Genomic DNA, 19,833 nt, shown 5'->3' with positions numbered 1-19,833 from the left:
CTGAACACACTTGGTTTATTCGCCCAGAGACCTGCAAGGTGCATTCCACTGACCCCTGGTCACGGGAGAGCCCATAAAGCCTGGTGTCAAGAAGACAGTACATGGTCATTGGAACAGTGGTCCCAGGTTATGTTCACGGACTAGTCCAGGTATAGTATGAACAGTGATTCTCGCCGGGTTTTCATCTGGCTTGAACCAGGAACCAAATACCAACCCCTTAATGTCCTTGAAAGGGACCTGTATGGAGGTCGTGGTTTGATGGTGTGGGGTAGGATTATTATTGGTGCACATACACGCCTGCATGTGTTTGACAGAGGAACTGTAACAGGTAAGGTGTATCGGAACATCATTTTGCAACAGTATGTCCACCTTTTCAGGGGTGCAGTGGGTCCCACCTTCCTCCTGATTGATGATAATGCACAGCCCCACTGAGCTGCCATCGTGGAGGAGTACCTTGAAACAGAAGATATTAGGCGAATGGAGTGGCCTGCCTGTTCTCCAGACCTAAACCCCATCAAGCACATCTGGGATGCTCTCGGCCGACGTATTGCTGCACGTCTTCAAACCCCTCAACACTTCAGGAGCTCCGACGGGTACTGGTGCAAGAATGGCAGGCTTTACCCCAGCAGCAGCTCGTCCACCTGATCCAGAGTATGCCAAACCGTTGTGCTGCCTGTGTACGTGTGCATGGTGATCATATCCCATATTGATGTCGGGGTACATGCGCAGGGAACAGTGGCGTTTTGTAGCACGTGTTTCGGGACGGTTTTCTCAACTTATCACCAATACCGTGGAGTTACTGATCTGTGTCGTATGTGTTCCCTATGTGCCTATGCTACTAGCGACAGTTTTGTATGTTGCCACGTTATGTGGCACCTCATTCTGCAATTATCCTTAATTTATGAGCATGAGTGTATATGAGCCCCTAACTACCAACCCATTCTGTAAAAAGCGCACATCAGTAGCAGTTTCCTTTTCCGGAATATTTGTGGTGCAAGTTTTAGGTGATCCACCCTGTATATATAATAGATGAAGTAGCACTCCACTGAAGTGCCACGAAATAATAGACTTGGGAATGGAGTGGAAACTTAGAAGTCTGTGCGAGCAAAACAGATCAATATATAATTCTAGTGCGAAATGCAGACAAGAAAGGACTGCTGATGTTAACAGTAATGCGGTCACAAGGAGGAGGTAGCTGCTACATACCATAAGATTTGGGTGTCTAGAATGCCAGTATAGCGGAATGATATCATAGATAGTGGAAGAGTCCTTCACTGTGTTGTCCACAGTCCACATGGACTGAAGAAACGACCCATAAGCTGGACGTAAAGCGATTACTCAAAGTTCTATCACTGCAGTATACGTCCACCACTGTTTCCGAAAGGTGAAGACAAGACACCTTCCAGCTACAGACGAAGTGTCCATAAAAGCTGACTAGTCAAGAAAAGCAGGCCGAGAGAAGTCACTGTTGCCTCACAATAGTGATGCACGCGAGACTGTTCCCATGTAAATATTACTCCTGTCCAGTGGCTCGATCTTCTTGTACTCAGTTCGCAGAAAAACCAACCTAGGGCCTGTGTCGATCTATCATCGTTTTGTGGAGACTGCTGTTTGAGTCGAGACTGATGGGAAGCTGTGGATGACAGTCACCTGACTTGGGGCTCTCGGAGCCCTAAATAGTGGTGCTAGGGAGGAGTCAAAAATCGTCATCGTGGGGGAGGGGGGCGTGCCTTCCGTTCCTGTAGAGGTGCTACGGCACTAATATTGTCAGACATAGATAAAATGTGGAATTGCTTTAAATAGTCAAAGATGTAAAATAGTTCACTGAACACAGAAAAGTAGTATATTGTGTCTAATGTATTAGATTTTTTAAGGAAAAAGAAAGATTCCGTATGGAATAAATATGCCAATTAGCGACAAAGAATTAATTTATATACATGTAATAGGCGCAAGGGATAATATCTCATATAATTTTTATTTCTAAAACAAAAGACAAAAACTTTCAATTATTATTATTCTGACATGTCTGCTGGAGTTTTTAGAGGAACTTCTTAGGGATAAATTCGGATAAATTCTAGTGTCAGATTCCACTCGTTGGCTTTGAGCCATGCTGTCATACCGAAGGCAAAGCCGCTACATATAGGCAAGCAACGGATCATACTCGCAAACAAAGGAATGTAACATACTATAAAATTACGATCTCACTCACGCAGTTATTTACTTAGTCATGAATTATATTAAAACGAACTGAAGATAACTGAAATAATTAAGAACAAGAATTAAAAACAAATTTTCATGTCTGGTAAGAAGTACTCTCGTAATTTATGCGACTAGAAAAGCATAGAGAACGTTTAAATTGCATCACAGTAGAGCACATGGTGAAGTCATACTGTTATAACCTAGCGTTAATTTTATATTAGTTATTGAATGTAACGGGAGAAGCGCAGGAAAGTGGGAGTTTTTGGTGGGGAGAAACTAAAATATATCAGAAAAGCGGGAAAATTAAATGAATGACAACAAATAAGAAACAGCAGCATAAAATATGGAGAAATCAACACACTAAATACTAAAAGAAAAGCCAGTGCATGACAAATGGATATCTACAAAATATAAAGAATATTGAAATCGATATCTAGAATTAACCTATGTAGGTAAATCCTAATTACAAATTCCAACCGCTCCATGATTCATATGTAAATTATTTTTGCAGCTGTAAGCACTGAAACGTAATACCATTTCTACATTGTGTAATTGCTCCCTCAAACTACTGCAGTGTATAGCAAAAACTGGAATCGGTAACTAGAACTGACCTTCTATATAAGTCAAGTCTAGTTACCAATTCCAATATTGTAACTTTTTTGGAGTAGTTTAAAGAGCAATTACAAATGCAGAAATCCTATTGGCCTACATTTTAGTGTACACAAGTGCTGAAAAAACGATCCAATTAATGAATCACCCAATGGCTGAAATCCGTAGCTAGAATTGACCTATATAGGAGGTCAATTCTAGTTACGGATTCCAACTTTTCGATGGTCCATCATTTTCGACATTTTTGCAGTAAATCTGTGGACTGCGTTTCCGTAGAATTTCTAGATTTCTTATTGGTCTCAGAACTACTATGAAAAGTTAGTGAATATTGTAGGTACAACTTCCAAATTTTTTCTCTTTTTCGTGGTAATGAAGACAGTAATACCATATGTAGAAATCCTGTAACACTTCAGTTCACACACTTGTTAAAACTATCTAAATAACGAACCGTGGAATCGTTGGAATAGATCAGGTCTTCCCAACGTGTGGTCCGCGGACCCCTTAGGGATCCGCCGACTCTTTCTAGGGGGTCCGCGGCCACCTTTCACCAAATCGTGTAAAATAATGAGTAAAATTATTGAATAAAAATGTGAAAATCAAATTAATCGCTTTTTTGTGTGAAAAACATGTGTACTTTTACTTCAGGTCGTATTCTCAAGCAGCCTTTGCGGTTCCTAAGTGAGAACGCATACACAGTTTAGCGCCGGAGAATGCGGCTTCTCTGATCGACTGTTTCGTAACAATACGGGGGTCGTTTGTGCGCCGGCTCACGGCGCTACATACGCTGAAACCTTTTAAGCATGCGCGGAGCGAGCTGTGCCGACCAATCACAGCACTCTCTGGCACGTATACGGCCCCAGGCATCATTACAAGTTAAACTTGTTTTGTCAGCGCACTAACTAATTCATAAGTCGATTTTTGACCAGTTTATTACTTCTAACATGAATTGGTGGCTGAAGTCAGGATCATTGAACAATGGCGCAGTTTCTCCATCGCCTTTACAACAAGGGAAGTTTCCAGTTGAAATGAATGAGGATGGGGGCTTCGACCATAAATACGAGTATAATAGACTGGCCCTGACGTCATTTTCGTGGCTCCAACATCTCTGGGCTAAAGTCACGTGAATGTTGGCAAAACATGGTTGTTTCGTTTGCGCTTATGGCTGTACTCAGCGTTTTGTCGGGGGAAATGGCATTACATTTCACGTGTGTTTCTATGATGATGCAGATACGTTTATTGAAATCTGCTGAAGTCACTTTTATATGTTTTTTGCACTTGAAATAGAGTATCACGTAAATTAAAGTGTTGAAAGTGATGCCTGTAAAGTCAGACTCATATTACATTTTGGAAAGTATCTGTGATAATTCGGTTACAGAAGTAAGTATAAGTGTTTCTCGTTCCTACTCATAGGTTCCCAAAGGATGAAAACCGAAGACAGTTGTGGATACAGGCCCTGAAACGGAAAAACTTTAAGCTATCTGCACATACGCGCCTTTTTGTATATACAAGTGAGATTATAGTAAGGTAAGAGCACCTATAGTCGACAAATGAAGAGCATTTTTTCTCTACCTTCTAATACTATTAAATAAATGTAGGTTCCAAAATTATTTTCTGAAACTTCAGAGTCTCACCTTTCATCTAAAATATCATTTTTTTTAAACTGATAGTTTAAACTTTTGTAAAAATAGTAGGAACTGAACCTTTGAAGTGCACCTAAAATCGATACTCTAAAATAGACCTGCTCCTAAAGTCGACAATTTTGGGACCTATAGTTGACATAATTCCCATATCCCGTTTCCTTTTATAAGTGACTAGAGCTCAAAACGCGGCGAATCCAATATTTAAAGTTTTGACACGAGCCCACTCTTACTGTTTAAAAGAATTTTTACGACATTTTACTTTAACTGATAGTTTATAGTAATTTAGTCCTGCTGCCCACCAGAGGGGCCTTCGATATATTTTTTAGATTTTATAAATGGTACTGTGAACAAACCCAGGTCAAATGTAGTTCTGACATAATTTTTCGCAAATAAAAAAGTAATTTTTGTTGGAAGCGTTTGGCAGTCAATTGAGAAATGTGGGTAAAATACGATACAAACACAGGATGGCAGACCGCTCATTTGAAATCCCGCCACGTTTTGCCAACAGTCACGTGGTTTATGTTGGAGCCACATCAGCCCTATAGCTTCTGCACAGCAAGGCCAGTCTACTAGTATCTATGGTCGAAGGGATGGGGGTCGATCAAAGGAAGAACAATCACAAGAAGCTCCATAGCCGGATGTATTATGTGAAAACGCTGCAAGTGCTCCATTGGTTGCAATATCCTGTGGAAGTGGAATAGCCAAGAAGAGTAAGTACAACGAAAGCTATTTAGAAATGGGCTTTATGGAGACAAAGGAGGGTAAAGCTCAGTGTGTAATTTGTGTGCGAGTCCTTCCGAACAGTTCAATGGTTCCAGTTAAACTGCGGCGTCATTTTGAAGGTATTCACCCTGATTTCCATGCTAAAGACATGGAAGAGTGCTGAACTAGCTGCTTCTCAGCACATGTGTGAATCTGGATTCTCGATCTATGCTACCCACAAAAGTAAGTACCAAAGCTGTCTAGATGCGGAACCAGACATCCGTCTCCTGTTGTCAAGAACTGAACCCAACTTTTCAAAAATGTGTCAGCAGAAGCACCCTCAACCATCACATTAGGATTCCATTATTATTCCTACAGACTCATCTTCAGTAAAGAAGAAAGCATTTTCTTCGTAGATGCTCAGTGAACGTACCTGAACTATAACTATGTCAGAATTTTGTTTCTGTCTTCCTTCATTTACAAAATAATTATTAATTGAATTCTGTTGGCATTGATATTTTTGTTACGAAAATTAAAATGATCTCTAAAGCTATTTTTTTTTCTTTATAATATATTCCGTCCTCTCAGTTAAAAATATGGCCTGCCTATACTTCAATTACAATTACTTGCTATTACTCTGACACTATATTGTCGCAACTGGCTGCGAGTGTAAACAAACGAGGACTTTTCACGTGCCACCTTATAGAAGGTAAACATCCACTGCCAGAATTGTTTCCTTTGAGAAAAAAAGTCTTACGTTCTGTGAAATGCTTTGTCTTCTTATATAGAAATAAGAGAGTCTGTTTGTTTGTTTTCCTAGTTTGTTTACAGTCGAGGCTGACTGCCACGATATAGTGTCCAAGCAGTAGTTGAAGTTGTCAGCTGTGGCTAAACTGTTGCCACGCCACCTGCCAGTTGCCAGCTACAGTTCAACTGACAGTACACTGTTGCAACGCCGCCTGCTAGCTGCCAGCTATGGACTGACAGCTGCCGTTCAGTAGATACGCAAAGACGTAAAAATAACTAGACTTTCCGAGCTGTTTACATGGGCACGAAAATCGATTGTGGAACTGGAAAACGGCTTTATAAAAGCAGATTTCCAGAATCGATTTTGAAGTGTTTGCCTGGCCAACCAAAAGTGGAACTGGTTTTGGAAACGCATGTAAACTGGGTGAATGTATTCCCATACATTGCACAACAGATGTCACAATAGCCCTTTAAAGGCAATTCCTTGGCCTCTTTTCTTTCGTGATGTGTTTGTATCCCGAATCATGGGTCTGCCTCTTTTCTTCACAGCCGCGCGGAATGGCCGCGCAGTCTCAGGCGCCATGTCGTCGGGGATTGCGCGGCCGCTCCTGCTGGAGGTTCGAGTCCTCACTCAGGCGTGTGTGTGTGTGTGTGTGTGTGTGTGTGTGTGTGTGTTTGTTTTGTCCTTAGCGGAAGTTAAACTTACGTTAATAGAGTGTAAGACTAGGGACTGATGACCTCAGCAGTTAAGTCCCATAGACTTAACATACATTTGAACATTTTTCTTCGGATTTCACGAAAAACCACACACACACACACACACTCACACAACACGACTGTTACGAAATATGCCTGCTCCTTACACAACAGTAGCCAAACAGTGGAAGTGAATAGACCACAAGCGGCAGCTTGTCAACAGCGAACAGTTTGGACGTGACGTTGCTCTTGGAGGAAGGTGGCTCCAACGTGTGAAATGTCAATTACCAAGTAATTTTAATCAGGCTGTTTCATTCATCTCTAAACCAAAGACTTTGGGGGGGGGGGTCATTGGGAAAATGGTACTTGCATTAAGAAGCTTTCAGTTCCCATGAGTTTCGCTCTGAAATTTACTGTGCTCTTGACTGACTAGGGGTCCGCCATGTATTTTCGACTGAAGAAGGGGTCCGCCAGCTGAAAAGGTTAGGAAGCCCTGGAATAGATGATTAGGATTAACCTATATAGGTCAGTTCCAGTTACCGATTAAAGTATTTGTTAGTTCCTATTTTTGCCAATTTTCGTTGCTTGTGCACTCGTCCCGTTAGATTCAACAATTACTATCAAAAATTTACACTGATTCATAATGTTATGAGTTCACCATGCGCTATACGTACTGCATTTAAATTTTAAAGGTTCTCTGTGCATCTCTTACTCGAATAAATTACGATAATAATTTATTTCGGACACGTATACTTCTCTTTTTCTGTTCTTATTTATTTTCGTTACCTTTAATTCTTGTCGGTATAATTTTTGAATATGATCAGTTGCTTTCAAATATTGCCTCTACGTAGCGTGTCTGCATTAGGTATGACGTCATTGCTCAAAGCCGCCGAGTGGAATCGGACACTAGAATTGACCGCTTAGCGTAATCTACCAGACGCTGTACAGTTATTTAATTGATAAACAGTCATCAAAAGTATCGGTGTTTTATTTAAAATGACAGTAGGCCGAACCTAATTGCTTCTGTCATAAACAATTTGTACTTGTGCAGCAATCAGCACAAAGATAAAATTGACGAAGGATAATGGCCGTTAACTAACATTTCATTAGCGCTCTCGTATTATAATATGTATCCTTTCAGACTAGCAACCTGTATCTTTGTATCTTTTAAATATTGAAGTCTGATCTTTCCTTGCCTGGCTGTAGCGTCGCAGCTATTAAGCGACTGCAGATTTTTGCAGAAAGGTTGTTACATTATGGCAAGCTGTTTTGGAAGCCTGCAGTATAGTAGCGTTCGGTGGCAGCAGGCATGTGGCCCATTTGTTGCTAAAGCGGACCGTGAGAATGCTCACTGTGGCACATACTATATAAAATCACTTATTCACCTCCCCTAATAAACTAAATAACTACGTTAAAAATCTGTTTGATTCCAAATTTGGTACATGACCTTTTATTATTCAGACGAACTTTGTGTCAAAATTTGATATCGCTACCTATAATAGTTTTGGAGATATAAAAAACCTATTAAAAAGTGCTTAACTGACACTTAAGAAAGTAAATTCAGATAGTAACAATAACAGTTTATATATCTTTTGTTATTTGAAAACACTAATAGCCCTCTTACTGAGCCGATTTATTTTATAAAGATTTTCAATTCTAAACTTTCGATAATTTTTCATTCGTAATGGAAATAACAGTTTAAAAGTTAATATTTATATTTTGTGTTAGGATGAGAGTAAATGAAAGTGAATGTGAGAGTGTATGTGGGACTTACGTCAAATTTCAATTCTATATTGTATTACACCTTACTTAACTAATAACTAGCAAGTGTTACGACACCAGGATGTCATGAAAAACTGTGAATCCCCCTAACTGGCAGATGACGTCTATGAGAGTTTGATTTTGAAATAAGGCAGCCAGAAAGGTAGTAAGAGGATAATCAGTTCTAAAGTATATTTCAAGGATAGTTTTCTCTTAGTTTTAGTTTCATTTGGTTTGGTGGAACATTTTGATAATACTAGCAGCATGAAATGACGTAGATGCATCTGCAAATGTTGATTGGAGTAAAGCAGTTAGAGCGCGAATATGATCAGGAAAAATTCATCTGATTGGCTGTTCGTTTTGATCAACCAATGAGAGTAAAGTCTTTCCCGCGCATTGGAATGAGTTATATGTCGATTTCAGTCAGTCGTGGACTCGTTGCCAGGCGAGAAGGTTATGTTAGATGTGTGTGGAAAAATTATTTGTAAAATGAAGAAAAGACTGTTATATCGCGTCCGGTTTGTATCGCCGTGAAAACAGATGCAGTTACAGACAGTTCTGTGAAGTTTTGGAGATTCTGGAGTGTTTGTTGTGGACGAAACCGCATTGGAAACTATTGGCCTTTGTGAAAAATTCGGCGTGGCGTGTTCAGTATGCATTTACAGAACATTTCTGGCGAGCATCTTCGTTTGAAGAATCCACTGAAAAGGACCGAGTGCAAAACTCATTTCGTAGCAGAGTATTGGGGTCTAGTGCAGCAGGGGATACAACCACCACCACCTAAAGAGAAGGCCGCGGCGCGCTCTTGTGACGTCACGCAAAGCGGGCCGGGGTTGGATTGGCGCTGCGCTTAAAGAATCGAGACGCACGGCCTGCAAATCTTTGTCAAACGGTTTTACAGAACCTATTCCGTAAAAAATAATTAATTTCTGAAATACTTTTAGCCTTATATGGCAGCTTCATGATGAAGTGCCAATCATTTCGATAATGGTCATAACTATTGTGGTATTTCACAGATGAGTATCAAATTTGAGAACGTTGCCATCAAAAATAGAGGTCGCTATGAATTTGTGTTTGATGCATATTACACATTCTATTGCTGAGTATGAAATACAGATGAGGTTTTGAAATTTTCGTAAAACTTTGGATCAATATCTGCTTCCAATCTCGAAAAAATTGAGCATCTGCAGCAACTTCACTTCCGATCGCAACGCGCGGGAATGAAATATTCATAACGCCTGTCATATCTCGTAAACCGCTGGAGATAACGAAACGAGATCTTGGCAAATGATACCACGCAAAGAGGAGAGTACTTTGCCGAATGGTTAAAATAAGTAACTTTATCAATCGCGATATAGCAGAAACTATAGTTTATAATTCTTTTTTACCGGTAATGTAATTGCATAAGACTTATCATTAGCCAGTGAAAACGTCTGAGTGCGGGATGTAAATAATATTGCGATATACATGATAAAACAAGGTACATTTGTGAAAAATGCACTGTGATAAAGTACATTCTTTCTGGACCAGACAACTATTATTTACACTCACTTGAAAAATTCTGCACTAATACAGTGTATAATATTAAATTCCTCTGCCTTCAGTATCCTAAATAAATATTGTGTAGCTGTTTATAGAGCTCCCTCAGGAAAGCTGAGTACATTCCCCAAGCAAACAATCACTTTTAACTCACCTCACAAAAACAATTATGCGTTGATATTGTAATGTAAATTTTCTTTCCTGTAAAAATATGGCAGATTTTGAGCATAAGTCAACAGTGAAAATCTACAAACCTTCAGCAGACATTTGCAGCTGTTGGAATGAGACAATGTGTCAAGCTAAAAACGTCAATAATAAATTTAACCTATTTCTAGATTAATTTGTTCCATTGTTTGACACATCGAAAAATAACACAGATATGCTTCATACAGAGAGATCGCTTTTTAAACATGAAAACAGCAGTTTCAACATTCGTTAGCACTCATGCTAACTAATGCGAGAGTGAAAAACAACACCCACTCACAAATAGAGAATAAAACGTATCGGCAATGCGTAACAAAATACGAACTGCAGAGAAATTTAAACATGAATAAAAAGTAACACGAGCCACAAATTTATATTTCGTTTTCAAAATCAAAATAAAGCCACTTGATAACGAATACTAGGCCTACTTACTGCGAACTTTTGCACACAATTTTAGTCAAATGTATCCAAAATGCAAGATATTCCACCAGAAAAAATAACAATTGTACTAGGTATATAGTTTTTACATACCTTCGTGTGCTCAGTGGGTTGGAAATTGTCCTGATGAATCGCTAAAAGACATTTCCAACGCAGATTCGCGTCTTTCGGAAAGGAAAACAACATTACTTTCGGTCGAGTTCCGTAATTCACACGACACCTTGGCACACAGCACTTTTAAACCATGTCCACAGTAGCTTCACTACACGCAAACACTGTAATCGCTAGTTTTAAGCACGAATATAGCACTCGATCCAACAAACGTGAAAATAAACAAACGCTTCGAAACACAACATGGTGGCCCGCTTGGAGTGACGTCACGACCTGCTATGAATTTCGCGCCGCGGCCTTGTCTCTAGGTGGTGGTGATACAACCCGTCGGCTTTGAACAATGACATCACAAGTCGCCAGAGACCATGTATTAGAAAGATGAAAGAGCTGAGGAGAATGTTGAGAAACAAAGGAATGCGAGAGAGATAAACATTGATCTTGTCAAAAGCCGAGAAGCGATTCTTCTTAGTGTTGTAGCTCCCTTCAGTAGCTAATAAGGGTTTTTTGGCTTTTTTAAAAAAAAACTTTCGAGATAGAATAAACTGATCCTACTTTATTAAACAATAGTGTTTTTTGGCTTTTAAAAAAAATCTCACGAGAGAGAATAAACTGATACTACTTTATTAAGCAATATCTTGTCAAAAGCTGAGAAGCGATTCTTCTTAGTGTTGTAGCTCCCTTCAGTAGCTGATAAGTGTTTTTTGGCTTTTTAAAAAAAATCTCACGAGATAGACTAAACTGATCCTAAGATACAGATGCTTCAGTAGCTGATAAGTGTTTTTTGGCTTAAAAAAAAAATCTCACGAGATAGAATAAACTGATCCTACTTACGAATAGGTGGAAATACACATACGTTACATTTGCAACCTGTTTCATTTTATATGTTTTGATTGTTTATTTAACCTTTGTCTTTCACTTGTCTTTTGCTGTTATGTTTTAGTTTAGTTTTTTTATTGATAGCTTAATAAAGTAGGATCAGTTTATTCTATCTTGTGAGATTTTTTTTTTAAAAAGCCAAAAAACACTTATCAGCTACTGAAGCATCTGTATCTTAGGATCAGTTTATTCTATCTCGTGAGATTTTTTTTTTAAGCCAAAAAACATTTATCAGCTACTGAAGCATCTGTATCTAATATCAAGCGATCGCTTTTAGATTCACATTCAATTATTTTAATGATAGCGCTTATTAGAACACAGAACTGCTTTATTATCTATGCCTCGAAGTGAGGACATTACTATCTATGACTAAGGAATGACGTCATTGTTCAAAGCCGACGGGTTGTATCCCCTGCTGCACTAGACCCGAGTATTGACTGTATTAATCTCGTAATATTTCGGGTTGGACTTAGCACATTTCTGGCTGTCTTGTGTGTGACATAAGCCGCATGAACTAGTAGTGGATGTGCTATCGACGTAAATGTGAGCTTGTTGACACAAAAACATTAGTATCGATAAGCGAACATTTTCAATGAAGGAAGGAAGCATCCCATTACGCCCGTTATTATTAGAGATTTGCAGATTTGCAAGTATGGACGATGGTTCTCTTCAGCGCTGCTTTTAACATCGACTGCATAGTAGATAGATCATTGGTAGGTTACTGGGAAAATGCAGTCAGGTTACAACTAAGACTGCTTGCAGAACAAAAGTGTGTCCCATCTTAGAACATTTCTGAAGTGTGCCGCCCCCACTTCAAACAGGACTAACAGAGGATATTGAACACATTCGAAAAAGGAGAGCACAATTAACACAGATTTGTTTAACTCGAGTGGGACCCCTACGGAAGTGTTGAAAACGTGATTAGGCAGAGGCTTAAAGATGAACTCCAACAATCCAACGATAGCCTACTTACAATGTATACGCGAATGCAATCGGTAGATAATCCACTACCCGGTGCAATGATGAGTACCCTCTGCCATAAACATCACAGTGATTTGCAGAGTATGAATGCAGATTACGAGTCCAAATTTCTGTAAATAGAGACTCCGCACAAGAGTAAACTGATAAGGAGATAACGTTCAGTTAGGCTTACACTACAGATCCTCACAAAAGATAGCCAAAATTATCTAAAATAGAGTAAAAGAAAAGCTTTTAGTTTTAACCAGGGTCGTGAGGTTTATATTCAGCTGCGAAACTTTGTATTTATATTGTAAATGTGTATAGGTTTTTATTTCTGTTTACGAGTAGTCGGGTAATGTTTTCACATTCTTTGAGCTTCTTTAACTTGAGAATCCACACTTAACGATAGTAATTTAGATTATTTTACTACGTGCTCCACTGGTTTTCTACCAGTAAAACCAGATTCTTTAAAGAATTAAACTCACATATATAAGGCAGTATCAAACATTCGATTACTTTAGAATTGTGATAAACTGTTAAATATTTGATTTTAATCGAGGAAGTTTATAAAATACGATACGATATTGCAGTGCCTTTGTTTTCTGATTACTATGCGAAGTTCCTTTGGACATGCATGTATGTTGAACGAAACAGGCACTGCGGCGACTAAAGCCGTTATGGAATACATTAACAGTAAAAAGGACAATAATCAGCTGTAGAGTGGAATGACGACGAATGGTTGACGAAATGTGGGAGTTCGGGTCTAGCTCTGCGTCGTGCTCGGATAGCCAAATTGTAAGGCAACCACTCGCGATAACCGGGAAATCTCGGTTCGTGTCCGCTTCCGGCACAAATTTTAATTGTCGTCATTCCGTTTATAGCTGACGGTTGACCTTATTCGCAATTTATTTATTTATTTATTTATTTCTTACACCATGGATCCAACTGTGACAATTTCACATGGATGTAGTGTGTGTCAATTTTTACATTGTCAATGACAAGTACTTGTACACTGTGTTTACAGGTAAAGAATATAAAGTTACTTAACCACTACAATGATCCATAACACAATATAATGGAATGAGAATCCTTAGACCTACAGATTACAGGTATAAAACAAAGTAAATTAAACCTGAAAAGGTAATACAACCCAGACTGTTAAATATAAGCAGTTAACACTAAAAGAGTTACATATGTGACAAGAATGTTCAGCTTAATGTTCAATTTATATGATAATACATCTTATTTTAAGGCCGTTTCTCACTGTGTTTCATAAACTCTTCCAAACTGTAAAATGACATGGCTAAAAGAAATTGCCTCAGAAGCTCTTTAAATGTAGATTTGTTGGCAATTTCACATTTGATTTCTGGAGGAAGAGCATTAAATATCTTTATACCAGAGGACTGTACACCCTTCTGCACAATCTTCAAATTTTTACCTTCAGTGTGGAAATCATGTTTCCTCCTTGTGTTATACTGATGGTATTCACTGTTACATTTGTATAAATCAGTGTTTTTACTTATGAAACACATAAGTGAGTATATATATTGAGAAGTAGTTGTAAGAATTCCCAGATTCCGGAATAGGCTTCTGCAGCTGCATCTAGGATCTACACCAGACATTACTCTTACAACACGCTTCTGAGCAATGAATATTTTCTTTGCAAGAGGTTGATTTCCCCAGAAAATAATTCCATATGCCATCAAAGAATGGAAGTAACCATAGTATGCAGCTTTTTTAATGCTTAAGTTTGCACTGACAGAGATGATTCGCATTGCAAAAACTGAAGAGCTGAGTCTCTTGTAAAGATCTAAAATGTGATGGGACCAGTTTACTCTACAGTCAATCTTCACGCCTAGAAACTTTGTTACTTCCACTCTTTCTATGACCTGTGTGGCATATTTAACAGTCATTTCTTCCTCAGTTTTGGCAGTTGGGGTGAACTGAATATAATTAGTCTTACTCAGGTTAAGTGAAAGACCATTTGCAGTAAACAACTTCATTAAATCTATAAGAATAGTATTAACAGACTCTTGAACATTTTCACATTTAAGACCATTAACCATTATGTTAATATCATCTGCAAAGATGGTAAAATTGCACTGAATCATTGAAGAATAAGGTAAATCATTTATAAATAACAGGAACAGTAAAGGACCAAGAATAGAGCCCTGTGGAACTCCACAATTTATGTCTCTCCATTCCGATGAAATCATTCCACCACACAAATTGTCTGACTTATCTAAGACTACTTTCTGTTTCCTCTCTGTCAGGTATGACTGAAGCCAGTTATTTGCTACACCACTTATTCCTAGATGGTCTGCCTTCAGTAACAGTATTTGGTGGTTCACAGTGTCAAAGGCTTTACATAAATCACAAAATAACCCTGTTGTCACCATTTTCTCATTTAGAGATTCCAAAACCTTATCTATAAAAGCATATATTGCTTGTTCAGTTGACAGACCTTTCCGGAAACCAAACTGATGTTTGCTGAGAATATTGAATTTATGTAGGTGTTCTAAAATTCTAGAATACATGAGCTTTTCTAGTACCTTTGAAAACACAGTCAGGAGAGATATTGGTCTGAAATTTTTAACATCAGTTTTCTCCCCTTTCTTAAAGAGAGGCTTCACGATAGCATACTTTAGTCTATCAGGAACAATTCCTTGCTGCAAAGAGGCATTGAAAATATGACACAGTATATTGCTTACAGAAGTACAACACTGCTTTAACAATTTGCTAGAAATATTGTCTACTCCACAGGAGTTCTTGGTTTTCATGGAGGCAATTGTTCTTTCAATTTCTGATACTGTAACGGGTCTAATATGCATCTGGATGATTTTGTTAGGGAAAGCATTTCGCAAAAAGGTCAGGGCATCGTTCACAGAACCCTTGCAGCCTATTTGCTCAGACACTGACAGGAAGTGTTTATTAAAGATTTCAGCTATGATCTCAGGATTTTGCACAAGAGTCCCTTCATGTTTGATTATGAAGTTTTCTACAGCTCTTTTTTTATTGTTCCCTGTCTCCTTGTTAACTATTTGCCAGACAGTATTCATTTTATTATTGGAGTTATCAATTTCTTTTACATAATACAGTGCTTTTGATGTCTGAATAACTTTCTATAGGATTTTACAATACATGTTATAATGGCTGATTAATTCTCTGTCCCTTGACCCTCTGGTTGCAACAAAGTTCTCTCTTATATTTACATGACACTCGAATACCCTTTGTGATCCATGGCTTCTTTAAGGACGAGGAAATATTGTTCCTAACAAACTTTTTAGGAAAAGCTTCTTCAAAGTGGGATAGGAATTCATTTATGAATATGTTGAACTTTGTATCAACATCATCTACTCTGCGAACTGAATTCCAATCTTCATGCTGCAGCTTATGGTAAAAAAATTCCAGGGTCTCTTTGTTCATAAGTCTGATTGCCTTCCAGGATGGGACTGCTTTCTTGACAGGTCTGTAGTCATGTAGAGTGAGGAGCTGTCCATCATGGTCTGATATGCCATTTACTATTGCAGTGACAGTAAAGTTCTGGTATAAATTTACATCTAAAAATATATTGTCTATCAGAGATTGACAGTCAGGTGTGATCCTAGTAGGAAAGTCAACCACTGATGTAAGATTGTAGGAACTCAGCAAATTCTGGAGCTCTACTTTGTTGTTGCATTCCATTGCGAAGTTGACATTAAAGTCCCCAAGTAAAATAATGTCATTATTTTTAGAAAATAAGGTTGATAGTAACAATTCTAACTGAACCATAAAGACTGTGAAATTGGTTCCTGGTGCCCTGTACACTGTAACTACTATTAATTTGGAACTGTTTAATGACACTTCTATTGCACACACTTCAAACTGTTGGTCACTGCAATATTTCCTTACATCTACAGATCTAAAAGTTAAATTATTCTTAATGAAAATTACTACTCCACCTTTTCTCATGCTATCTCTACAGTAGTAGGTGGCAAGGCTATAACTGTCTATATGTAACATTTCAATTCCTTCTGTAATATGGTGTTCTGAGAAACATAAGATCTGAGCATTGTTCATAAAGTTTTTGTTATTTATGTTAACTTCTAATTGATCTAGTTTGCTTCTTATTCCCCTTATGTTTTGGTGAAAAATGGAGAAGTTGTTTGGATTATTACCTATTTTGGTGGTTTCTTCTTTCTCGTGCCTGTGGTTAAAAAATCCTTCAGATGAGGAGGACACACAACTTTACGTTTACCTCCTGTTCTCTGTGATGATGTCGATTTTTCTTCAGTAGATGCTTCCTTCTTTACTGAAGATGATGAGACTGATGACTTGCTTGTTGATTTACCTTGAGCTGATGCTGTCAGTTCCCTTGGAGATGATGAAGCTATTGACTTGCTTGCAGGTGGGGATAAGATTGCTGCAAGCAAGTCAATAGCTTCATCATTGCGAATGCTGAATCTGATTTTAGGAAAGGTTTGAAACTACGCTTGAAGATTGACGTAAATCTCTCAAGTGTTCCTTTTACGAAATATTGTGTGGATATAGTCTCAGTAGCTTGCGCCCAATTTTAAACAAAACCTAATTGCTCAATCATATCGATGTATATGATGTCATATCTCCTGAACTATGTGTCGTACAATTACATAAGTTTGGAAGAAGCATTCAGTGGTGTATGTCTATACTGTGTGCAAAGTGTTCTGCGAATAAACTTTTAATATAAGATTATACCTCTAAATGAGCAGATTGCGTATGACAACATTTTGAATTTTCGAATAATTTCAATAATTATTCGAAATTTTGATTTTTTTTTTCCACCACTAGAACTAAGTTATCGATACCTCACGTTATATATTTTCTGTCGATAGACTCTGTTATCGATAGCTGACAATAGCACAAGTAAACATTCCGCGAATTTGAAATGTTAGTTTATGCTGCAGTTTAATATAAACGGGGGAAAATGAGCTCGAATTGTACAAAGAAAGTTGTATATATTGACAGTAAGCAACTGAGAAAGGAATGTGATAGAATTCCCCAAGTCAACGGAAGGGTGAGTTTTTTTTCCTCATTCAAAGGTAGATGTTATAAAGTGATTGGCGCTAACAGTTATACTTGCGTTTTTACCAACAGAAGCATTATATTTTTGCAACGTACTTATTCACACGCATTTCAGACTTTTCACATAATCTACTGCCCCTTATTTGTTCCTTCTTTCGTATTTGTAGAGCTGTAGTTCCTTTATTTATAGCATTGCCTGTTTGCAAACTGAGCGTATTGCAATGACTAGCTCATTTGCAACTATGCCATTAGCGATGTAGGTAGCCACGTAATTGTGGAAAAGTATAGATGATGAGGTACAACTGCTCATTGTATCCAGTACCTTTTGTGTTTTTCTCACAATCAGTCAATCTGTAAGCATAATTCAGAAATCTGTTAAGCTGTTCAACTCAACTTTTCTCTCATGTCAAAGAACGGGCAAATAATTCATAACTCTCCCTTTATCCAGACTGCTGGTTTTATTGTTGAGAATATTTAAACATATTTGTAAATACAGATTCGTTATTTGTCGGAGAGAATTATCATCAATTTATGAAGTGTGTTTATTTTTTCTTTATTTCATCATATTTTGGCATACAAGGAACAGTACTAATGGAAACGAAATCTTTTCTAGGCAACGTTAGTCCATGAACTGATTGTAGCCTGTGGTTTGTTAAATCATCTCACCCCAGTTCCAAGCCGGCTGGCAACAGAAGAAGAGATAAGTTCATTTCACTCTAGGTTGTATATTGATTTCTTACAACAAGTTAATGAAAGTGATGACCTGGAGGCCCATGAAGATGAGCAGGAAGAATTTGGTCTAGGCAAGTTATATTATGACACACAATTGCTATTCTGTATTGTGATATGTAGTAGACACAGTTTAAAATAAATTGGATGTGGATTTGTGTTTAATTACACTTACCTTTTCAGGATTTTTTTTACTTGCTTGCATTAAATTATTTTCCATTAGGTACTGCCTGTAAAAAAACTAATTTCATTTAGTGTTCATGTTAGCCTATTGTGCATCATTATTTTGCTGTAATTGTTAGAGGTGATATCAACATCATATTCTGTAATTCCTGCTTGTATCTTGTTATTCCCCATTCTTTCACTCATTCCTGTTATTTTCGGCTTTGATAGGAGCAAGGTAAACATCATAAAGGTCCTCAATCTGTATTTAACAGTGGTTGCTATGGCAGCCTAAAGATACACTTAGGTTAACATACGATAGCTGAGCTTACAACTCAAGAGAAGAATCTCTGTATGTAGGATAGATATGGCCCACACAAGGGCCGGTTCGAAAACATTTTTCCGCACAAGTGACTTATCATTTGCCTCCCCCAACAGTCTCCTCCACCCACCCCCTTTCACCTTTCTCTGTGGGCACTTTCACTCATATTAGTTTTTGCTGCTAATTGTGATACACAGTGTATGCAAACCTTCCATATGGGTGCCCCTGACACTTCTGTGTGCTCAGTACCCCAAGTAGCCTCTACTAATTGCGATATGTCCTTTACAGAAATGTTACAGTTGTTGCACTGGTTTCAGTGTCACGCCCTAAGCGGTGGCTTGTGTCTCTTGGGCCTTAGCTGGCTGGCTCTGACTGACATTGTGAACTGTGAACAGGTGATTAGACTGAAATGACTCACAGTTATCTGTATGCTAACAATTGAGAGCATAACAGTGGGTGTGGCTCTGTTGTTCATGCTGTCATAAGGACAGTGGCATTGTGGTGTATAATTAAATAGAAAGTACCTAAGGTTCCTAGTAATTTCCCAAACCTTGTTTTTTTCCTAAAACATAATTAGAAGAGGCTTTACCTTTGATTCAGCACCTGTTATACCAAGTACCTTCATTTTGTTTGCTGACTTGTACGCTCTCGTCTTGTGTAAAATACTGTTAACAGTTTCTGTTGCATCCACTTTGAAACGCTAAGTGACTGTGAAATGTGACAAGGTACTGCAGCATAAACTGAAGGCAGTTATGTTTGCCCAGCCTAAACTTGAAGAGTGCAGATATGTCTACCTTGTAGTTCAGCTTGATAGTGGTGAGTGACCACAGCTGACATTAATGTTGATTCTGATACCGAGCACCACGGGTTTTGAATCCGTGTCAGACGGCATGGAACTTGATGACCATTAAAGGTCTCTGCAGCAGTCGTGCCGTAAGCTTTCGCTGTGTGCGCTCCTGGCTCGAGTCGAACGTGAGGTCGCCACTGTGGAGCATGTGGTCCCAGCGGCCAATAGTGACATATCCGGTAGTGAATTTGGGCGGCTGCTTCTCACTCAGCGAGGTAGTCTGGTAGTCACGTTGAGTCAGTTTATATCTC

The 19,833-nt window shown here is 38.4% G+C and overlaps 1 protein-coding gene across 1 annotated transcript in view; it reads left to right on the top strand.

Moving 5' to 3' along the window:
* The first annotated feature begins 17,341 nt into the window (after window positions 1–17,341).
* Window positions 17,342–19,833, top strand: part of LOC126106367 (histone deacetylase 8-like) — a 72,095-nt gene continuing 69,603 nt past the window's right edge. Inside the window, exons 1-2 of the mRNA XM_049912631.1 lie at window positions 17,342–17,514; window positions 18,136–18,325. Coding sequence (XP_049768588.1) covers window positions 17,425–17,514; window positions 18,136–18,325 — 280 coding nt within the window. The 5' untranslated portion in view covers window positions 17,342–17,424. The remainder of the gene's footprint in view (window positions 17,515–18,135; window positions 18,326–19,833) is intronic.

The sequence above is a fragment of the Schistocerca cancellata genome, chromosome 10 (genome assembly GCF_023864275.1).
Source record: "Schistocerca cancellata isolate TAMUIC-IGC-003103 chromosome 10, iqSchCanc2.1, whole genome shotgun sequence".
NCBI lineage: Eukaryota > Metazoa > Arthropoda > Insecta > Orthoptera > Acrididae > Schistocerca > Schistocerca cancellata.
Note: the sequence above shows the minus strand (reverse complement) of the source record. Positions and strands in the feature narration are given on the sequence as shown.